This window comes from Platalea leucorodia (assembly GCF_965183815.1).
Source record: "Platalea leucorodia genome assembly, chromosome: 9".
NCBI lineage: Eukaryota > Metazoa > Chordata > Aves > Pelecaniformes > Threskiornithidae > Platalea > Platalea leucorodia.
Window position 1 is genome coordinate 50124258 of NC_138831.1, and position 22009 is coordinate 50146266.

At 41.3% G+C, this 22009-nt stretch overlaps 1 protein-coding gene across 6 annotated transcripts in view; it reads left to right on the forward strand.

The window, feature by feature from the left end:
- Window positions 1–22009, forward strand: part of MAP2K5 (mitogen-activated protein kinase kinase 5) — a 148631-nt gene that overhangs the window by 110574 nt on the left and 16048 nt on the right. For 5 of the 6 annotated variants that reach the window (XM_082322395.1, XM_082322391.1, XM_082322393.1 and 2 more), the window contains one exon: window positions 11400–11461. In XM_082322395.1, coding sequence (XP_082178521.1) covers window positions 11400–11461 — 62 coding nt within the window. Of the gene's footprint in view, window positions 1–11399; window positions 11462–13829; window positions 13876–22009 lie in introns of all 6 variants that reach the window. The other variant, XM_082322394.1, reaches the window with a different exon arrangement.

The window sequence follows — 22009 nt, forward strand, 5'->3', positions numbered from 1 at the left end:
GCACGTTAAGACTTCAGGTTACCGAGCATAGCTCAGCTGAAAGTTCTTTAAGTGCAACTCGCTCTGTTTTGCAACACACTCGATGTCTGAATGGGAGTTGCGTGCCATAACGTTTAGAGCCTGGGGGGAAGAGGAGAATGGATTGGCTCTGTAGTGTTATTTGCTCGGTACGTGTGTGTTGTTAGGGGGTCATTTAATAAGATATATAGCGTTTAGATAGTAGCTTCCACACCTGGAAGTGCAAACTCTTGGCATGACGGTGTCTTGGAGGACATTTATATTAAGGGTTATTCTGTTCTAGCTGATGGGTAGCGTTGACTTTAACAGATCCTCCTGCCACCCCCAGCCCTGTCCTGCCTACAAAGACCTCAAAGCAAAATGTGTTTACCTTGTGACTATTTTTATTTTTTTCCTCCTCACTGTGTCTTTTGTAAGATGTGCCTCCTAGGGAGTAACAGAGGGACCTGCTTATTTGGCTAATACGCACTCTTCCTTCTACGCAAGGACCTTTTGAGAGGGGAAGTCTCTTTACTATCTGGTACTGTACAGCTGTTGTTGCTACCATGAGTATTAAGGATTAGAAATGCTCAGCGTTGTAGGACTGATTATTTTGGATCAAATTTTCCCCTTGGCTGTAAGGAGGTCCTAAAACTCACAGGAGGTAGGAGCAGAGCCCCTCTCCTGCAGCTGCGCTGTGCAGCCCGTCCCCATAGGAACCCCCAGATACCGGTGCAGAATTCCCCACCTACCTTAATGACGATCAGAACAGCAAGGAGTGACGATCTGTAGCTCGCCTCTTCCTCCAAACAGATCGGGCACAGCGGTGCTCCCGTAACGGCACGGCGTCTGGATGAGCCATAGCGTCATAGCATACGGGAGGAACAGATCTGCAAGGGTGGGATCGAGCTGCCTTAAGGATCTTCGGTCCCCATGTAGCTTCACGCCATAGTAATAATTTGCTGAAGTTGTTGCGGTTGAAAACTCTGGATCTTTTTCCCTCAGGTCCCTTAATACGTCTTTTTGCGTGACGGAGAATGGTTTGGACTTTTGCCTCCTAAAATTGTGATTAAACAGCTCTGTGGAAGAGAGCGTTTCTTGAAATCGTGTCTTTGCCGGCAGCGTGCTTACCCCAGTCTTTCCCCCTTGAGCCGGCTAAAACCCCAGAGCCTGATACGGGAGAACCTAGAAGTTTTTTAAAATGATGAAATGGAGACCTTGACTCTTTATAATAGTTGCTTATTATGTTGGTAGTCACTGGGTTTTGTAGAACTGTTCCACGTTCCACCAAAACACAGCAGGAATCCAAAAATTAATGTTCTGTTCATTCATAATCATTAATTCATAGGATTTATTGATGACTAAAGTAGTTAAGAGGTTGCTTCTGTGTTACCTCAGTATCCTGGACTTTTCTTGAACTCTGTAAGATGGTGCACTATGGAATAAAAGCTGTCCATGGGAGTTTTTGGATGTTCTGCAGCAGTGAGATTTTTGGAGCTGTTTTTAAACTCTTAGTGAAATATATGAGACATAGCAGGTCACTTTGGCAGTTTAAAAAAATCTGTTTGCTCATTTTCTAGGACTTAAATTTACTTGCAGAAATTCTGCAGAAGGAATAAGTGATTTGAGAAGCAGGAGAATTTAACAAAAAAATGTCAGGCACGGTTCTTCTTCACAAATCACAGTAAATTATGCCTGAGTTTTTTTGTTTGGTTTTTTTTTTTGCTAAATTATGTTATTGGGCTTTTAATGGCATTGGTTCTGGGATTATTTTTTTAATGGCAAAATTTGCATTGTGTGAATAGGATACATGCCTGCCAGGACCTTTATTTTTTAACATGTGGTAACTTATAGTGAAATCTGATCCAGCTACAAATAAGACACGGTCATTTAAGCAACAGTCCTAATCGTAGCAGCGTCTCCCACCATGATAAGACTCCTGCTTCTGGTCCAAAGATGAGGATAGACTAGTTGTTAATGTAGTTCATCCTGCAACACAGCCAGCAATAAAGGCAGTCTGCTGTTATTTGAGAGCTGAGAGTAATTTAATATTCTAGCACTCAACTTTGTTTGTCTCCAACTCACCGAAATGTTATATGGAAAGCACTGAGCGGTGCAGATGAATCCCTATTGGGAAGGACATGCATCGCTTGCTGTGCGTGCAGTCTTTCCAGAAACACTCCAACATGAAGGAGAATGGAGTCCTGCTGGAAGCAGGAGCCATTGCCTGGCTTGGAAGATGTCCTAGATGTGGTCTTATGTTTCATGATCATGCAGCCAAAGAATTTGCAGCGCAATCTACTCGGCAATGGGATTATGCTTCAAAAGCGCTAGGTGCGTTTAAAAAAAAAAAAAAAGTTGTTTTTGTGATTGGAATCTGTTCCAGATGATAACTTAGAAATATAAACAACAGAGCCCCAGAATAATACCATTAATGTCGCAGGCCCCAGGAACGATGCATTGGAGAAATGCAGGCCACCCGATTTCACTTAGTGGGTTGACTATGAAACCTAAAGGCTGCAAGTAAAATTAGTATGCTTCTTAACCTCTCTTGCTGCTCACGGTCTCAGAATGCCTCCCATGATTTTTTTTTAGCTGACAAAAAATTTTATCAGTTCCCTGCTCAGCCTCCAAATCTCCAGCAACCTCCCAGACAACCTCCGTGGTCCAGTTAAGTGTTCTCTTTGCTGATGTCTGCAAGAGTCACTCAATAGATCAAATTCCACTTCCAAGCAGAGATTATGAGCACCGTAGCCTTGGTTATAATTATGCATTTTCCTTTTAATGCGTTAGAAAATTCCCACTTTAAAAGGTAAATGAGGGTGCTCTAAATTTTCAGTTTGGTAAGCAGTGGGTTACTGGGCTCTGCAGCAAAATGCGGGGTTAGGTGTTCAGGAAAGTCAGAGCTCTGATCATAGCGTGTTTTTGTGTTCCTTGCAGTCAGTTGAGAAGTGGCATTGTTTTCAAGATGCTTCCAACCTGTAGTTACTCATTTCCCTGTTATCTTCTTGTCAAAATGTATTATGTAGGAAATTACTGTTTAGTTACTTCTTCGGCTGTATTCCAGATGCAGTATTTCTAAAGCCTTCTAAAAATGTCATTTTTCCTGATTGCTAGTCAGATCAGCATTCGGTAAAACACCTAGGTGATTGCAGCTTGTCCATGGAGCTCCCAAAAGGCCAAACCTGACAGCTCCGTGCTTTTCAACATGTCACCTTCCCATCTTTTCGATCCCGTGGTTTTTGGCTTTAAATGCATCTGCTCCGCATCCGGAGAAGGTTGGATAGACAACACTGGCACTGCGGAATGCATCCAGTAGGCAGTCCTCCTGACTTAAGCAACTCCTTTAAATTTTCCTTAAGCTCTCCAGGGCTGTTTTGTTTGACCTTTATTTAGTTAGAGTATCCCTTCTAGGAAAACAATTATTGCCAGCCCCTTGGGTGGTTGCTGTAAACCAGGTTTCGCTGTACTGGAGCAGTTGTGGTCACAAGCTCTGTAGTTAAGCATCAGCTCTGGTTTCTAACCCTTTCTTCTTCATAACCTGAAATAAATTCATTTTGGTTTCAAAGTCTCCATAGCTTGTCTCAGTGTAATAGTGACTTAGGTATTGGGTTTGGCTTTTTTTTTTTTTTTTTTAAAAACTATGTTGAATTAGGGAGAAAAATATTTTTGCCCATCAGTTTTAGGTAAATTATTGTATTATTCCAATTACATTAGAAGCTTGTGGAGCAAAGACCTTCAAAACCAAATCCTGTTTTTACAAATAGGAGGCAGCATTGAAAAACCTGCCTATTATTTTGACAAGTCAGGCAGAAATTTAAAAGAAAAATTAATTGGTTGTACTCATGAATCCTTACTCCGATAGCTTGGCGAGTACGTAGTGAGAAGCTTTCCATGAGTTTCTTGAGCATTTCTGTTAAGTGCCCCCACAGAGATACTCAGTCTCACAAGACTGCAGTTTAATCTAGCTCAAGGACTTTACAAACTCCACAAATCAAAGACCTCTTTTTTTTCTTTTCTGTTTAAATTCGTACTCTAGAAACATTTAGCAGCATCAGTTAACGCTAGTGTAGTGTTAATGCTGAGCTATGAAGCATTTCCGTGTCAATAAATTTTCAGATTTTCCCATGGAAAAAATAACTTGCACTTAATACACGTATCCTTTATAGTTGTTTCTGTTCCCTTCTTTTTTTACCTGGTTAAATATGTCCCTCTATTTATTGCTGCGGCATAGCCTTAAAAATTCACAGGATGTTCAGCTTGATCGAATAACCCAACGAAGACCATTGCCTCTCGAGCGCTGAATTTCTTAACCTTATGCATCAGTGCTACATTTTGCTATTTCTATAAATGAAGTAGAAAACTCCAAAGGCTCAGAATGAAAGAAGACTTTATTTCTTCTTTGGGAATTTTTCTTTGGAGTCTCATGTATTGATTTAAATGTATGAACAGCTATATTTAACCCTGAAAATTTCTGGAGTTCTGAAGATTTCCATGCAGGAAAAGCTGGCGTTAGGATATGCCCACGTGTGTGCGCATGTGTACGCAAACCCACCATAATTTGTCCTGTGGATAAGTTGTTCTGGGGTATACTTTTATTGAGACAGAAACTGTGACCTTACTAGTGTATGAGATTCAGAGACTTATATAGGAACAAGGTAAAACCACAGGTAGGAATTGCTGAATAATTACCTTTAGACCAACCTGAGCAAGAACTTTCCCAAGAGGGCAAGCTCATTTAATGGTTCCTAAAACTCAATCTTGTGGATGTCAATGGTCATGCTTGATTATTTGCAGCAGTGTTTTATGAAAAAGCAATAAAAATGCATTGGGAGTGTACAGAGGAAAAAGGGAACAATAAATGGTTTTAGTTTTTCAATTGAGTCCCTTCGGTGTGAACAGGTAGAGGCTACGTTTCATGCTGCTGTGCCTTAGCTATTTGAAGTGTGCGTATGTGTGTGTATCTACCCAAAACACTGCTGTGCTCTGCTAGCTTATGATCGACAAGAGACCGGCAATAAGAGGAAAAAATTCTTATGTTTGTTTTAGAGAGAAAGCAATTACAGTTACGGTTAAAGGATTAACCTGTTTTTCCAGCTACCTGTACGCCTATCTGCAAGGCCCTTCAGAGAGCCACACTAACAAGTACAAAGCTTGGCGAGAGGTAGAAAATGTCATGTCCTACACTCTAGATTATTCCTGATGTTAATTACACTCTTCCGCTTCTTTCCTTCCCTCTTCTGGGCTCTGAAAAATATCCCACGGTAGCAAATGCTGCAAAAATGACACCCGAATAGCCCCAAGTATCTACTGGCTTATTTAACCAGAAACGTCTGCATGCGTTGGGTACGAATGTAGGTTACTCATACGTGATATTTTCAAGAACTTGGGGAGCAGGTAGCGCTGCTGAGAGAATAGCTGGTTCTCACGTGATTTGAGGTGTTAAAGGTAGGCTGAGTTTTGGTGGATAAAACACTGGCCTTTCGACCTTGGTTCCCGTCCAGCTAGAGATCTGGAAATAAATGAGTTTACTGCTGACACGCCAATCCCAGCAGACGAAACTTCACACCAAAATGCCCCCGCGTATAATTTGTCACATTTGGCATCTGCTACTAAGAAAAGAGCAAGAAGCGACCTGGCACAGAGATGTAATCATCTTTCACCTTCCTGCTGGGGGTGGGAGTGTAACGGGGACAATCCAGAAGTGCTTTCAAGTCTGGGCCTCTGAGCCACCTCTAGACATCGCTGTCTTCTGCAAACTTGTTACTTGTAGGAAATCACCTGCCATTAGGTTTGTGCAAGGCTTTTGAAGTACATTGGCTAGAAAGTCAGAAATGGATGACTTTTTTTCTTTTTAGGAGTGCTGTAAAAGAAACTTGTCCTTGTAGGAGTAAATCTGAACATGTACAATATTGTAATTTGCCGGTCTCGTTGAAACAGCCCGGTAACTGCACTGCATTTATTACATGTAATTGCACCTGGCAGCATTTCTGGTGCATCTAAAACTTAAGTTTGTCTGAAAAAAAAAAAAAAAATCACCATTTGGCCACAAAGTAAAATGCAGCTACTGGATAAAAATAGGTGTATTCTTTGAAAGCTGTAGTAAAAGAGAAGCTGAAGTGCATAAAAATTCTTTAATCCTAGAGATTTTTTAGGCTGAAGTGCTAAGCCAGAAATGCTTTGTAAAGCACACACGATATTTATTAAATACTGCCATTTCAGCATTAATGGACAAGTTGCAGAATAGGAGTATCTGCCCAGAGGAGATGATAATTTCAAAGACAGGGTGTGCTGAGGAAACCCAGAGGAGAGAGGAACTGAAGTTTGGTTTGCTGGGTTCTGCTAACTTCCCTCTTGTGGCCGTAGAGCCATAGGACCATGGCATTTCCTTCTGCACAAGCGTTCACGCTGAGGAGAGAGTATTGCAAAATAGCGGTAGCTGTGGGGAATGGGAAAATTTAACCCTTCACAGAGAGGGAGTTAGCAGATGAGAAGAGAGAGTAAAACCTATTTGCACCGAGTGCGGAGATCCACCGGGAATACCAACCTCTGTTGCCCACGAAGTGTAGCTGAGGTCGTCTTCAAGCCTGCACGGCTGTGCAGCCTGGCTTTCTTCTGGGGACGTGTTGATGACAGGCTGCCATCGCTCTGCACCGTGGCGGTCCATCGGGCTGGCCTCCAGAGGACGGAACACAGGTTTGATCTTAACGCATAGCTGGGGGCTTTGCCTTCTTGAAGGTTTTGGGTAGAAAAGCTGTATTTGCTGATTTTCGTGTTATACGGAGATTGTGGGCTTTCTCTTTCTTCAGAAAGGATGTGATAAATCTCAGACTTTCAGTTGCTTTGAGAAGATATTTCACTCTCAAGAAACTGGCTGTTGGGTTAAAACCTCTGAAGGGGTGTAAAGCATGGGATACTTTTGGTGTATATTGCCAGTCAAGAACTACTCCCAAATTTCATTGACATGAGAGTGTTTCCAAAGAAAATATGCAGCTCAGAGCTGTATCTGTTGAATTTGCTTCTTGAGTTTGTCCAGGTGAACCTCCAAGTTGGACAGAAAAGAGGGGGAAGGTGCCTTATCCGTATTTATTTGTGGGTTTGCTGGACTTCATTTATTTCCTGAGCCTCAGGAGCATCTCTGCTTCTGCTTTGCTTAGTGACGAGCAAGCAGATCAGGAGACATTTCAAATAATAGGTTTGAGAAGCAGGTGAGGATAATGCTTGGACCTGTAATTCAAGCTCTTATTGCATAGGTTGCAAAAGACTGCTTGACTTCTGGACACACTGTTAGGTGGTTCGCTCCTCCTTTGTTCAGACCTGGGGAAAAAAAAGAAGATATAAATAGTAATGTTATCACTCCCTTCATAAGGGAGGGCTTTTGGAGGGATTGTCTCAGTATTCTCATTCTCAGGTCTTCATTTAGATAACGTGACTTCCCCTTACTCCATGGAAGTCAATGAGGTTTATACCAGAGCCTTGGCACTCTATAAATTAAATATTAGGAGCAGTGTTTGAAGTTTAAGCCCTCCCTCCTCCTGCTAGCTCAGATTTTCTGCTGCTGTGCTTTTTTCTTTATGCCTGAGCACCTTGCTGACAAGTGCTAATAACAAAATGCCAAGAGAGGGTCCAGTCGGAGTTACCACACATTAAACATTCTGAACTTGTCCTTTTGCTCATAGATTGTGCATAATTAATAATTAAACGGTTTCAGTTGTAATGGGTTGACCTTCTTGAACTGTTCATTATTCACAAGGCAAAGGCATCACTCAAACTTTTTTCCTGTTGCCCTTCCCCGTTCTCACTGTGTGTGCACAGTTCGGCTGGTTTTGAGAAATCAGAGGCTGATCTTGTCTTCTCCTGCAGCGCATCCCAGTTACGGAAACGTTGCTTGGATGCTTAGGGAAATAGCCAGTCTTGGGAATAAGCTGCCTGGGGATATAAGAGGCCAGGGGTACATTGAACCTTACAACCGTCTGTGTCTCTACTGCCATTTTAGCAGCATCCCCAATATATAGGTCTTCATGATATTGGTTAAAAAATACGGTATTTAACGAAAATGGAAGAACCATTTCCCACTTCAAAGTGAGTATACCTATTCCTCACTCCTTTAAAATCTTGGTTTTCTACTTTTTTTGCCCCTATAGTATGATTTCATTGTGCGGGTGGGTAAGATAAGGCAGGCCATTGGAGTGCAGCTGGACCGTTCCCAATGGTTGCATCAAATGTGACTGTAGTGCGTCACACAGACGGGGTAGACGTGGTAGAGGCATGGGTAGCTTTGCTTTATTTCCTCATGTTCCCATCTCTTTGAGTGTCAGCCAAAGTCCGGGGAACTTCAGGATACAATAGAGGATGTATTTACTTTGTGTAGTTTTGGAAATTTTTGCTTTATACTGGATACAACAACATTGTGATTGCTCAAGTTACAGAGGTAGCAATACCAACGCTTTCTCTCACTAGAAATAGCTCTAACTACAAAATACTCTCACCTTTCTACTACTCAAATGGTCTTGCACAGAACATTATCAGAAATAGAAATATTTCAGTCATTGGTTTCCCTGGGCAGGTACCGAATGGATGTTTTCTCTAAGCTAAAATGCAGCATTTGAGGCAGCTTTTCACCTTTGGAAGCAGTTGAGGATCCGTACTGGCCCATTTCAGCTAAAACCAAAACCTGCCTCCTATCTTACCTCTGCTGTAAAGTAACAATTGGCTCATAGGTAGAGGAGAGTGAGATTAAAGTTTTTATCTGCACTGCTCTTTTTGCCCTCAAACACACTTGCCAGCAAGCATTTCCTTGAGATTGATGCACTCTCCCAAAAGGCTTTCAATTTGTCAGGCAAATAGCCAAAAAATTTGGGGGTGCCCAGTCTAAAATCCTTGGGAAGACTATGTTAAAGCATCTAGTTTTCATACCGAGATCCAGTTTGTGTTCTTCTTCACCCACCCACCCACAATCTCTTCCTGAGCTCCTGAGAGCAAACCAACCAAGGCATGGCCATGACTGACAGGTCTACAGCAGAAGAGAGTAGGCCTGGATGGGATTGAAATACCTGCATTTTACAGAAAGATGTGCCAGAAAAATATAGCATTTTACGTTTAGTTTCATCCAAGTGAGATCTTCTTGCACGCTTATGCAGGAGCACCTTGTCTTCTGTCTACAGGAGCTGCGTGGTCAAGGCGTTAATACTGACGGAGCAAGTCCTTCCCTTGCCTGCAGGAACCCTGATGCCACCTTAGCTTGGGACAGCCAAAGCGAAATGCTGGTGGCTTCAGAGCCGTTCATCGGCTTCACTCTATTATGGGTCCGTCATCTCTTTGTGATTGCAGAAATTATCACCTACCAAATTAGTGTGAAGTGCCGGATTCCTGTCCCGTTCCCCAGCGTGGACTGATCCGAGGTGGCAGCCCCGTTACGGGGAGGCTTGTAAGAAGCTCCTCACTTGCATTTTACTTAAGCAGCCGGGGTAGATTGCTGGGCAGAGCCGATTCCCTGGGGAATGGGCTCCGATGGCTTTGCCCTGTGGTTTTCAAAACGATCTGCAATATGCGCCCGGAGTATTTCGTACCTGTTCTGCTTTGAGTCCGTCCCACCTGGGAAAGCAGCATTTGCTGCTTCGGGTCCAGGAAGGCTCTGCTGGACACGAGAAAATGATGGGGAGAGGCAAAACCTGCTGGGCTCCGTGCTGTATAAGCAAGCCTGCCGTTCTGCTCTGCGTTTTCTGTATTAATATGAATAATTTTCATGCGCGGTTCTTTGAAGTGGAGCAAGTTTAATTGCGCTGCTTATTTCCTTATGTTCCTTACACTCTCCAGTGGAAACCTTCCTATATTGATGTCATTTATAAGTTTAGAAACAATAACCTCTCCCTCACCCGGTCTAAGTTCAAAGAGAATTTGGGCATGTTATATCAAACACTCCTTGTATATAATAGAAGTCTTTGAAAATTGTAAAGCAATTTTGGCTTCTCCTTTTACTCTTCAGTTACTTTTGATTTAATTGTATTTTCCAGCAGTTTCCAATTGTTTGAATTGGAAACAAAGCCTTAATAAGAGTTCTAGTTAATTTTCTGTCTTGTAATTACCGATCTCATTTTTCTGATAATTGGCCACAGCAATTATATGTATATTTACTAATCACATAGGAGGCTCTGCAGTTGTGTCTATCTGCCACCATTGATAATGGCACACACATTGCAGAGGTGCTTTTATCATCTTCTTTTTTCCACTACATCAAAGCTATTTCCTCGCATTCTCAATAATGAATACATGCATGCATTTGACACAGTTGTGTGCTAGAGAAATTGTTTGGCTCCCACCAAATGCTGCACGCTCTGAGTTTCTTGCCTGCAGCGCTGGAAGGTTGTATGTAATGATATATTGCTCATCCAAATGGCCAAAGCACTCCAAAGCACAGTGAGATTAAAATAAGTCATTCCTTTGTTAATTTAAATAGGTGCATGTATCATACTTTGCAGGGTACTTTGTGTAGGGATGTCAGGGAGGAAAAAAGCCGCCGAAAGGTATTTTTAATAGCAAATGAGAATAGATGAGAATGGAGTCATTTGCAGCTGCCTGTTTTATGTGGCTCTCTTGTTCCAACTGTAGGTCTAATGAGATGACACTGTTAAAGTACTCTGCAGTGTAATTTCATTACATCCTGAGCTGTTACACTATAAACACAGTGGAGCTCTCTGTCATTCTTGGAAAAACTCCTAAATTCGTAAAGCCCTTCTTTGCAAATGGTGATGTTGTTTGTTCCCTGTTTGTAATTTTTTTTTTTCCTTGTGCTCTTAATTTTTTTCCTTTTTTTTTTTTTTTTTTTCTTTCATAAATACTGAGTGGTTATTTTCACTAGACTGGTAAATCCTGCATTTTTTCCTCTTAAAAATTCTTTCGCCTTTTAAATCTAGAACAGACAGCATATGAGGACAGCCTCGAAAATGAATAAGTGTAAATAAACATGAGTGTAAATAAATAGCAAATGCAGTGAGAGAAACAAAGGTCAACACAAGAATAATTTCACAGCTCTTTGTTAATTACAAGACCATTTGTGTGTTACTTAAATAATCATTAATTTCTCATTTACACTTTCCCTACCTTCCTTTTTACCCTGTGGCTATCATTGTCCTTTTTTCACCTCCCCTCAGTGTCTTTCCACATGTTTTTACCCATTGTGTAATACTCATTAGTTGAAATTCAGTGTTTTATAACACATTCTCAGAAGAATTTGTACCTTTCTCCCTCAAATTCTCTGTGTGAAAAGGGGGCTTTGTCGCTTCCTTGGGTTTTTTTTTTCCCCCTTCTTTTTTTTGTTGTCGCTGTTGTATTACTCTCCTTCTAAAAAAAAAAAATTATCTTCTCTCCTTCTGACTCTGCTTCTTGTTTCAATCCAATCCCAGGAATCGCCCGTCCTTCCAGCCGGGGAGTTCTCTGAGCCATTTGTACACTTCATCACTCAATGGTAAGCTCAGTTTGCAAACATGCCATGCCCTCAATGTAAATGATACATGCCATTAACTCTGCAGCTCTGCGAGACCTTATGGCTTTCCTTGCATCCTTTCTGAGAGAAGAGGGACTTGGGGGCCTTGGGCAGATGGGGCAGCAAAGCTAAGCAAACTGTTTAAATTATGTAAACGTTATTTACACAAAGGGTCGTAAAAGTACGTACAAGGGTTTTTCCTGTTTTAATAAACCTGCCCTGAATGTGGGTGCAGTCTTGTGCGCTGAGACTCCTAAGAATTCATCTGGGGGTAAAGAGGCCACAAAGACTCGTGTGTATAATATCGTTATTCAGGGCTTTTTAAAATATTACTTATAAAATTGCCTCGATATTTAGAAAGGCAAGCAGCCTTGATTAATTCATTGGCTTTTCAGTAAGTAATTTTTACTGAGTCTCGTATTTTAAAACACACCACTGGGTATATTTTCTTTCCTTAAAACTGAATAGTTCATTGAAAACCTTTTAAATTAAAGGAGAATGGGGGAGAGGAGGAATTTGTAGAATAAAGAATACAGTTCTTGAGTGACTAGAGAATAAAAATGTTGAGGGTGAGCTCTCTTAAAGAAACAAAGTGAAAGGCAAATCTTTTTAACTGTCTCATTCTCCCCCACTCCCCGCAAAAAAAAAAAAGGGAGGGGGCAGTCATTTATGTATGGCAAAAGAAACAAGCTTGAATTTTGCACAAATATGATGCGTTTGACGGAGGAGCATCCCTTCTGCGAAGACGCGCTTCCAGGGCTGGATGCTCAGCTGTGCTAAATCAGATGGAGCCATCTCAGTGTGTGCCACCGAGCGCTGCAGCCGCGTGGCCGAGAGGGAATCCTGCTTCAGGGATGCGTCCTCGGCGAAAACAAGGTGCTCGAAGCCCTCGGCCCCGCGCAGATCTCTAGGTCGGGCTTCGCAGGACTTTCGGGGTCTCTGCCGTGTGCCAGGGCCACTGCAGCCAAAGCCGCCTAAATGAAATTGAATTTTGAATACGTGACATAGGAGAAAGTGCCTCTCAGGCCTGACGCAGTACGCAACAAATAATACAGACACAAAAAGCGGTCTGATGATCGGTTAATTAAAGTAACTAAATAATTAAAGTTTGTGTAACATAGGCCTCCGTTTTCAACAGTCTCAGTTTACAAAGAGCAGCGCTATTTGGAGGATTCTGCAGCGCAACTAACTGATGTGCGTGGAGGTCTATGCTTTTTATCCCTGCAAAAAATTGATGACAGGCTGTTTTAAAAAAAAAAAAAATCCTCATTGAGGCAGAGGGAGGGATAACCTGTGTTAAAATTTCCACAGATGTCAAACCGAAGCATAACTGATGGTGGCTAATAGCCTTGTTTTCCCTGGGGACGCAGCTACTTTGGACTGTCAGATTAGAACTGCTACCGACCTCCTCGTCAGGCAGCTTGCATTACTTGCTAATGCCTGCATTATTTGAGGTGCTTGTAGTTATTTGTAGGGAAGGTAAATTGTATCATCGATACCTCCGATTTACAGCACAGATCGTCTAATATTTTAGATATAGTGTTACGTTGGCTGTGCCTGTTAGTGGGAGGCATTACTGTTTCAAAAAAGCAAATAAGAAGAAACTACGTACTATTTAAGCCATCAATTCCTAATAAGTATTGGAGATGCCGAGTGAACGGCGTATCAGACTTTATGACTTTATGCCAATTACGCCATAAACGCTGGCTGTTTGGATGTAATCCAATTAGTCAGTAGGCAGCTCCTGATGGTCACCTCTGTGCCATGTTATTGTGTTCCGTCATGCAGCTAAGCACAGCCTTCAATAGCTAATTGCACCTGTTGCACAGAAAACTAGGACTATTTGGATGAGAAACATGATCTTATAAACAGGTTAATGCTGTGTAATGAACTATCACCCTGGTGTGTAATGGAAATAAATGTGAAAAAATTAAGGTAGAAACCCCAGGGTATTGTGCGTTCTCCTGAAGCGGTTTAGCGTTAGAGTTAAATTTCCCACCTGTTTGTGTAAGACTTTGTGTCGAGCTATGTAATAATCCCTAGCAAAATGAGAATCAACTCACTGTGCCTTCTGAGCTGACTGGTTTTCAATGATCGCTATATTTACGCGCTCTCCTGGTTACAAACAGTGCAGGCCACTACTTCCCATAAGGGAGGGGTGGGAGGGAAGGAAGAAATCCATTAACATTTTGGCCGCTGTTTGGAACCCCGTCTTCCATCGGCACGTGATAAAGTTAAATACATTGAAATTCTTCGCTCTGTGTTAAAAGAGGATACCTTCAATATTTAAGCGAGTAGAATTTAAGCGAGCAGTTGTTTACATATGAACGTTTTGTTTTATGACACGTAGCATGAAAAAGCAACCAAAGGAAAGGCCAGCACCTGAAGATTTAATGGTAAGTGAAAGTTCAGAGCCCCTCGGTATATATTTGTCTGTGAATACTTTTTATTCATGTATATAGAAGTGTATCCATTTTTTTCCTGCATTTTTCAGTATGTACAAATTCAAATCTAAACTCTTTCTGGCTTGTGCAGCAATTACATATTTCCAGAGAGCACACAAACCAAAGGTGGAATTATGATGCCATTGAAGTGAACGGGTATTTTGCTGTTACCTTAACCGTGGCCAAAGCTTCACTTGTGATTTGGGGAGTTCATACAGAACTTTCACAGCCAGTATCAAGCTTCAATCAAAACCATTTTGATGCTTAATACACGTTTTTTTTTTTCCAGTTTGTATGTCCAGGGATTACAGCTTAATGTAGGTCACTCTTTGTCATCATTTGCCAGTCGTAACCTTTCAAAATCTGAAGATTGAAAGCAGAGGATATGGTCAAAATAGTGTGGTTTTAATGAAATGCGGGAGCTACTGTTCTCACTTATATTCACGTAAAAGGAAATTAGATGGGCTACAGAAGATTGAGGTAATATGTAGCTTTGGTTTGTCCGTAGGAGGGCTCTCGGTGTTGGAATCTGAGCTCAGAGACCACTTCTTTTGCTTGCAATTGGCATTTTTTCAGTAAGGCAATAACAGGCTACCTGCTCTCAAGCTGGTCCCTTGTGGCTGCGCATTTAGCGCAGAGTGCTGTTTTGACTGTTTTAGGCAGCTAGAAAAATACTATATCAAACAATTATTACAAATATTTACAGTAACTTGTATTGTAGATAAGACTTGTAGTCCCCTCTGACTCGCATCAAATAGCTTTGATTTTTAAATGTTTCATTACTTTTATTTATATGCTATATTTCCTGTAACTTGGAGGTTTATGTAAAATCATCATAATTTATTTTCTGTGCATTAAATATCTGGGAATAATTTTAGCAGATTTTCACAAGATAAGGACGCGTTTGCATCATTTCATTTCTTGCTTGCATGCTGCGAACTGCCAGTAGAATAAACAAGTGTTTCTATTGCAGCTATTCTCTAGTTAAAGGCTAATCTCTGAAGATGCCCTGGAGCAGATATCTCACAATCCAGACTAGTCTCAATTTAGATCCTGGTTAGTAAAGTATTTAACTGTGAATCTCATTTTAAGGATATTAACTTCAATAGATCTACATTTGAAGTTAGGCACCTGCTTAAATACCTTGCTGAAATGAGTCCTTAAAGTTTATCAGAGCCCCTTCGCTTTGTGGTGGCGTGTCTCTCGTATGAAAGGCTTGCACTGCCTTATTTTGTCTTTTTTATTAACTTTTGATGGTTGGAAAATTCTTGCAGTTAGTCACATCTGAGAAAACTTGGAACAGGTTCTAGAGATGTAGACACATTTACCTTGTGCACTATTATGCTATGGCTGGATAGCTTAGCTATTAAAACAACGGAATAGGGTTTCATAAAACCTATATCTGTTTGTAAATGCATGTTTCAGTGATGCAATAGGCCTGCCACTTATAAATAAAACATCTGCAGATCGCACATACCCCCATAAGTATATATGTATGTTTGTAAGCAATAATACCACTCCAGGGTGTAGAGTCATAAAAACGAGGCCAAAGGGTGAGTGCCTGCAGTACCAGGGAAGTGCACAGATTTATCTTTACAACTACATGCCCTGGAGTGTGCTAGTCTCCTTTTAAGGAGGTATTTTGTAAAATAATTTTAAAATTATAGCAGCTCAGGAAAAAAAAAAAAAAAAGCCTTCCTACTTTTTAAACAAAATCTTTTGTTTAATGCATTTTTCCCCTCATGCTACTTTTCTATTCAATTATAAATGAACTTGCAACAACAAGTACTAAAGCATGGAGTAGGCTGCTGCTGAAATAAAGAAGTGACCCAGTCCTTGCCTGCAATGTGGCTGACCCTCATAAGCTGCCCTAAATTCCCTCCTCCAGCCTGACGGGCTCGGAGCACCCTGGCCTCTTCTGTACCAGGCTCGCTATTAGCGCGGCAGTTGCTCACCAGTCAAGCCCTTTACGTTCTTGCACTTACCCAGTCTCGCCAAGGAGCGCTTTATTTATAAAACTCATATGCACATACCCATTAACATATATATGTGCATACACATAATATATCTATCTACAGGCAAGCATATCTGTACATACATATACATACGTGTCTATAAATTACCATACCTTGTTGGAAAACAGGGCCAGAAGAAAAGCTGTTAAATAAGCTCTGAATTCTAGAATTGCTGAGCGCAATATCCTTTCTAATTCCGCGTCATCCGTTTCTGAAACCTCTGTTGGAATTCTGATGGGTATCTCCGCGTTGACTATCGGAGTGGGCAGAGTGATGCGGATACCGTCGGTGAAATCCTGGACTTGTCAAGGTCAGCTTACCGTTGATTTCAATGAGAGCAGGATTTCACCTTGTTCATTGGGGTTTGGTTGGGGTTTTTTTATTTAGAAGAAATGTACTGGCAAGGGTGAAAGGTGTAACACGTAATCATCGTTAGCTTCAGACAAAGCAGTGGAGCGCAGGCTTTCTCCCCTATGGACATTAACCGTACTGGAAGTCACTATTTTGTAACCAATTTGGTATAATTAAAGACTGAAAGCAAAATGAAGGGAGCAGAACATCAATCTTTTTCTACTCTCCTGATAATCGGTGAATTGTTAAATGCATTTTAAGAGCTGACTAACAATACCTGGAGTGCCAGATTGGCAACTCCGGTGAAGTCACGGGGTTACATCAGGGATGGATTTACCCTGTCTATCACGTTAGGAAGCCCTATTTTCTAAAAGTCACTGTGCACATTTTGTCAGAAAATAGGGCCAAAGCCAAGGCTGTATGAAATTCCTGGATAAAGTCAGGCTTCCTAGTACCATAGATATTCTTGTGCGAGCGAACACCAAATTTCCATCACAGCTGGCATAAATTGGGTTCCTGTATTTACAGTGGGTCGCTGTGCCCTTTCTTCCCTATACCCATCCCCAAAACAAGACATAACATTGGTTTCTCTGTGTATACACAATCAACGATTTAATTGTTTCAAAGTATTTCAAATTAACAGACTTGTTCCACGGGAGTGAAAAAAAGTAATTCCACCAAGCAGTGGGAAAATTGTCCATCCAGGGAAAGGAACAATCTGTAATTCACCGGTGGTTATTCTGAACCTCGTGCTTACGGCGTCTGCTCTTTTGTCTCCAGTTTGTTCCCTCCTAAGAAGAGAAAGGCATACAGTCAATTAAATTGAACATACTCCTGTTTCGGCACCAGGGAAGATGGCACAACCTCTTAGCACATTCCTCTGTCTCTATTCTCTCCCCTTCCAACTCAGTGAGTCCCCTTCCAACTCACGAAGTCTTCTGTATAAATATTTTTTTGAATTTTTTTTTTCCCTGTGAACTTCCTGTTTTCCTTTAAAACGCGGGTTTTTCTGGCATCGCAAGCCTGGCTCCCGGGGAAGTGCAGACATACGTGTGTACTGAGCGAGTGCGATGTGGCCGTATGGGTCCCCATTAAACTCCCACTTGTGCCGCGGGTACGGGTAGGCATCCGCGGGCTGGTTTGGCTCAGGAAGCTGCAGATCTGACTGTATTTACGGTATTTTTCAGAAGCTTTCCATTCTAAGCTCTATTTAATGGAATCTATGCATAGTAAGTAATCAGGTCAGAGAGAAGCAACATCCCCTGTTTGAGATCAATCGCTGGCTAATACTTTATCTAGGCCACTTTATTATCTCATGCTGATTCCATTCCCATTCTCCTCCTCCTTTGTAGCATGCACTTCAGCTGTGGTAAAAGTACGTATCGCATACATATTAAAAACATATACCCATTCTATCTGTATGTAAATGTGTGAGACACAGCTGGATATTGCAGGAGTTTGATTTACTAATAGTTATTATCTGTTCTAGCTGTTCAGAGGCAAAGAGAGTTTCAGAAAACAAGCTAGCGCAGAAATTGCCTTTATGATATCACTATCCTGCTTTGGTAATTGTTTAAAATCTCTTCTTTAGCTGGAAGCTTGGCCTTTTATTTTGCAGATTGTATGTGCTTTTCAGAAAGCCAGCAGAATTGTTGAAGTCTCTTGTCGAGTTTTTTGTTAGTACAGCATTGAACTCTACCTTGCTACATATGGCTATTTAAAAGAAAGCAATTTACTTAAAGAAATTGTATTTGAAAACCCAAAAGCCAAGCAGGTAGCAGTTATTCCTTTATTCCATGGATGCAAAAAGTACAGTCTTTAGGATGCTGCTTGGGTTTCTCAAGGCAAGTATTGGGCAGGGAGAGGCAATGCTTTTGGCCAAGGATATAGTCAACTTCTGCACTTGATTGCTTCTGCACCAGTCTTCTGATTTTTGTTCAAGTCTCCAAATTTTAAACACAACTTCTAGCTTTTCTCCTTTTTTTAAACCTAAATTACTGATGCTTTTTATGTTGGCGTTTTATTAATTTGGAAGCTTTTATGATAAATTGTACATCATCTGTGTCAAAAACACTGAGCTGCTGAAAAACCTGTTCTTTGGGTTTTTTTTATTTTAATGCCTAGTGCAATTTTGAAATTTCCCATTCCTGTGCACTCAGCAATCCCTCTCTCCATTTCAGGCATGGCATTTAGACCAGGCATCCTGGTCTCGTTAGCTACAATGGGCATTTTTTTTTTTTTAGATAGATCATTTGTTTGTATATTTAAATGTGTTAAGATATGCGTCAAGATATTGCACACTCTCAAAAATGGATTCTGGCTGGCTGTTCCCCAGTCTCCAACCAGTATAAGAAATAAAAAATGCAAAGCTTTTAAGTAGCTGTATTTAAGCAGCTGTGTTCTAGAGGCTCTGGACAGTAGCACTTCTTACCAGGGAGAACCGTTGTTTGTAGCTCTTAGGAAATACTTGTATGGTTTAAACAAACAAATGGAGGATCAGCATAATCCTACCTGGATTTTCATATAAACCTTCAGAATAAAGCCAATAAAATACTGCCAGTATCGTTTGTCAATAAGAGGGATTTCCCTCAGCAGCTAATTTGGCTTTTGCATTATGGCAGTGGCATCGCCGGGTAGCTGAGATGGCTGTACAGGTTGGGGGTTTTGATGGTGTTAACTTTTAAGAAAGACCAGAGGGCTGTCTGCGCTTTGCTTTTCACAAACACATCCCGCAAATCTTTTGAAGACAGCTTTACAGATAAGTGTTTTCTGTCTGCATCTATCTAGATGTTTATGCATCGTTGCTGGATCACAGTGAGCCAAGAATTTTCCCTCTTTGGCTACTTATAAGCATTGGGGTTTCCCCCCCCCCCCAGCCAGTGTAGGATCTCCTATCAGCGATGATTTGTCCAGCATAAAATTGTCCATGCTTGAACCTGTGATGGATAGCTTTGTTTGCAAACATTTAGACTCTCCTCTGTCACAGTTATTCACCCCATGACAAGCAGAAATTCTGACAGACACCAAAAACACATGCCAGATGTGAAGGAAAGGGCACTCTCCTGATTTCCCAAGGAAAAAAGTCCAGAGCCAAGTATTTTAGCTGTTGTAAATATGATAAATATTAAACTGTATCTGCAGTCTATCAATTCAGAGATACAGTGGACAAGGGGTTCTGGATCAAATCCTGGATACGTTGGAGGCAATGTCAAAGTTTATATTGACTTCATTGATGCTAGGATTTCACGCTGGGGCTCAGGATGTGCTTGTTTTACTTGTCTTCATCATCGTCCTTGCTCAGGGTAGCTCAAGAGCTGGAGAAAAAAAAAGTATGTATTCTTTCAGGTGGCTGCGTTGCTTAGCTGAAATGAGGAAAGGTGGGTTATGGAGCTTTCCCTCTCTCTTAAAAAAAAGAAAAGAAAAGGAAAAAAAAAAAAGGCGGTCTCTGTCCTTAGGGGTATGACTCGCTCTTCTTTGTCACTTGAGAAATCAGGTATCGAAATGGAGAAACACATTATATCGGTGTCACTAAATCCAGCAATTACAGAAGACTAAGACTGTGACAAGGTTAACTTGCGAGCATTAGAGTTTTAAGGTGTTGTATTCGTTCCCTGTCTTCTCAGTCCCATCGCTCGTGCGACCGCTGACTTTTTACGTGAAATGTGGGCATCTGACTTTCTAACATGCCCTAAAGCCGCACAATATACTGGCACTTCCCAGTGAAATGTGAAAAGAAATAACTTGAGTTGGCTCGAAGAAGTATTGAAAATCTAAGGAAATTGGACAAAAACAAATTGGCAACAGCTTAGAGTGATACAGTTAATATTTTTGGTTACTTGAGTCTCCTGGGCTTTGACGTTTAATTTGAGCAAATGTTTCATTTGGCACTTCTGGTTGTTCTGTAGTTCTCCAGACACAGAGACAAATATTTACATCTCGCTCATGTTGGTAGCGGAATTGCAAATCTTTCAATTATGACACATTGAGAAGTTGCGCATTTGTCTTGTTGGTATTTTTATGTCGGCTGTCTTCCCTACATATCTATTTAAAATAATAATTAAAAAAAAAAATCTGTTACCAGTTCCAAAATAAGAGCCATATCTTTAATTCCCAGAATGCTGTCCTTCCTGTTCATTCCAAATTCATCAAGGAATTTGCTCGAACAGGCGACTGTGGAAATCTGTGTACAATATTTATTTGTATAATAAAACTGGAATTTTAAATTGATTCAAACGCTCTGCATGGATTAAAATTGCTGGCATTTGTGTAGTACCAGCTACTTGTGGGTCTGTATTCTGATTAGCACCTCAAGACACTCCTGCAGTATTAAATAAGAGCAATAATTGCCTATGAATAAGCGGAGTATAAAGCAGGAGATACAGATATGGCTTCTTAGTGACCTGTGTGCATTATGCCTCAAATCCCTTAATCAGATTTGTGCCGGTTGATTCTTGCATCCGCAGAAATTCAGCTGGAGGATCAGGGCCTAAAGTAGTAAAAAATCAATTAATACTACTTTCTAATTTGTGCGGTTGACAAAAACGCATATAAATAGGGGACATTTTTCTACTTAAGAGGGCCGCACTGAAAGATTTTTAATTGGATTTTCATTGTGATTGACAGCATTTGATTATGACAGTAACTTTATTTGGCTGGACTGTTATAGCCCTCTTGTTCGGGGTTTTTTTGTTTTGGTTTGGTTTGGTTTTTTTTTCCCATCAAAGCTCTTTTTTATCCGCTGAATCCCCAGCGGAGCAGCAGTGCCTGTGAAAGAGCCTTTTAGCACCTTTGTTGCAGCCATCCCTGGTGATGATTGGACCCAGCTGGTTGTAGATAAGAAAATGTGCCTTTCACAAAGAGGTTGCATCTCCCGTCTCCACCGTTTCAATAATTTTAAGAGCCCCAGAAACCTGTTGAGGATTAGAAGTAGCTTTAGATGTGAAATGAGTGTTAAGTATTAGTAATCGGGAGATTAGGGCCCCGGGGACAATGGGAGATAAACAACTGCAATTAAGGCAAATCTGCCAGAGTAAACAAAATTTAGCAGAAACAGATGCCCTAACCATTTTGGGGGATTGATTGGAGGGCACCGAGGAATCGATTTTTGTCTTGTTTACACTTCCAAACCCCTGTGATAAACTGGGAGGCTAAATATTTCATACAGCCTGATTTTAGTTAATTTTTTTCCAGCTCCTCACAGTAGGTCTGCTCTCTTCTAACAGTGACCAGGCCCGAGTTTATTCAGCATTCACAGGGAGCAGCTAATTGTCTATGAAGGGCCCCTGTGTTTAAATGGGCTTGACAGGAATTTAAATTTTGTTTCAATCAACCTCTGTGCTCACAGCCTGCTCCAGTTTCTAATTTTTAAATTAAACATGATTTTTTTTTTTTTTTAAGCTGCGGCCTCTCCTCCGGAGCCGGCTGCTCGCGCTCCCACCCAAGGCAGCTGCCGCAGCACGGGAATGCGCAGGTTTATTAAGGCCGTAATAGCAAAGCACGATGAGCCGCAGCCGTGGAAAAGTTCATTGTCCCATAAATGTGCATCTGCCTGTTCGGATTTAATGGGAGATGCTGGGGTAAACGCTCGGCTGGTGTAAATCGGGATGGCTCCGACGATGGCTGCCTGTACGGCTGGAGAGAGCCGGGGCTTCCACCGGGGAAAGGCTCCCGGTAGGGAACGGTGGTACTGAAATACAAGTCTGAGAATGGAAATGGTTTTC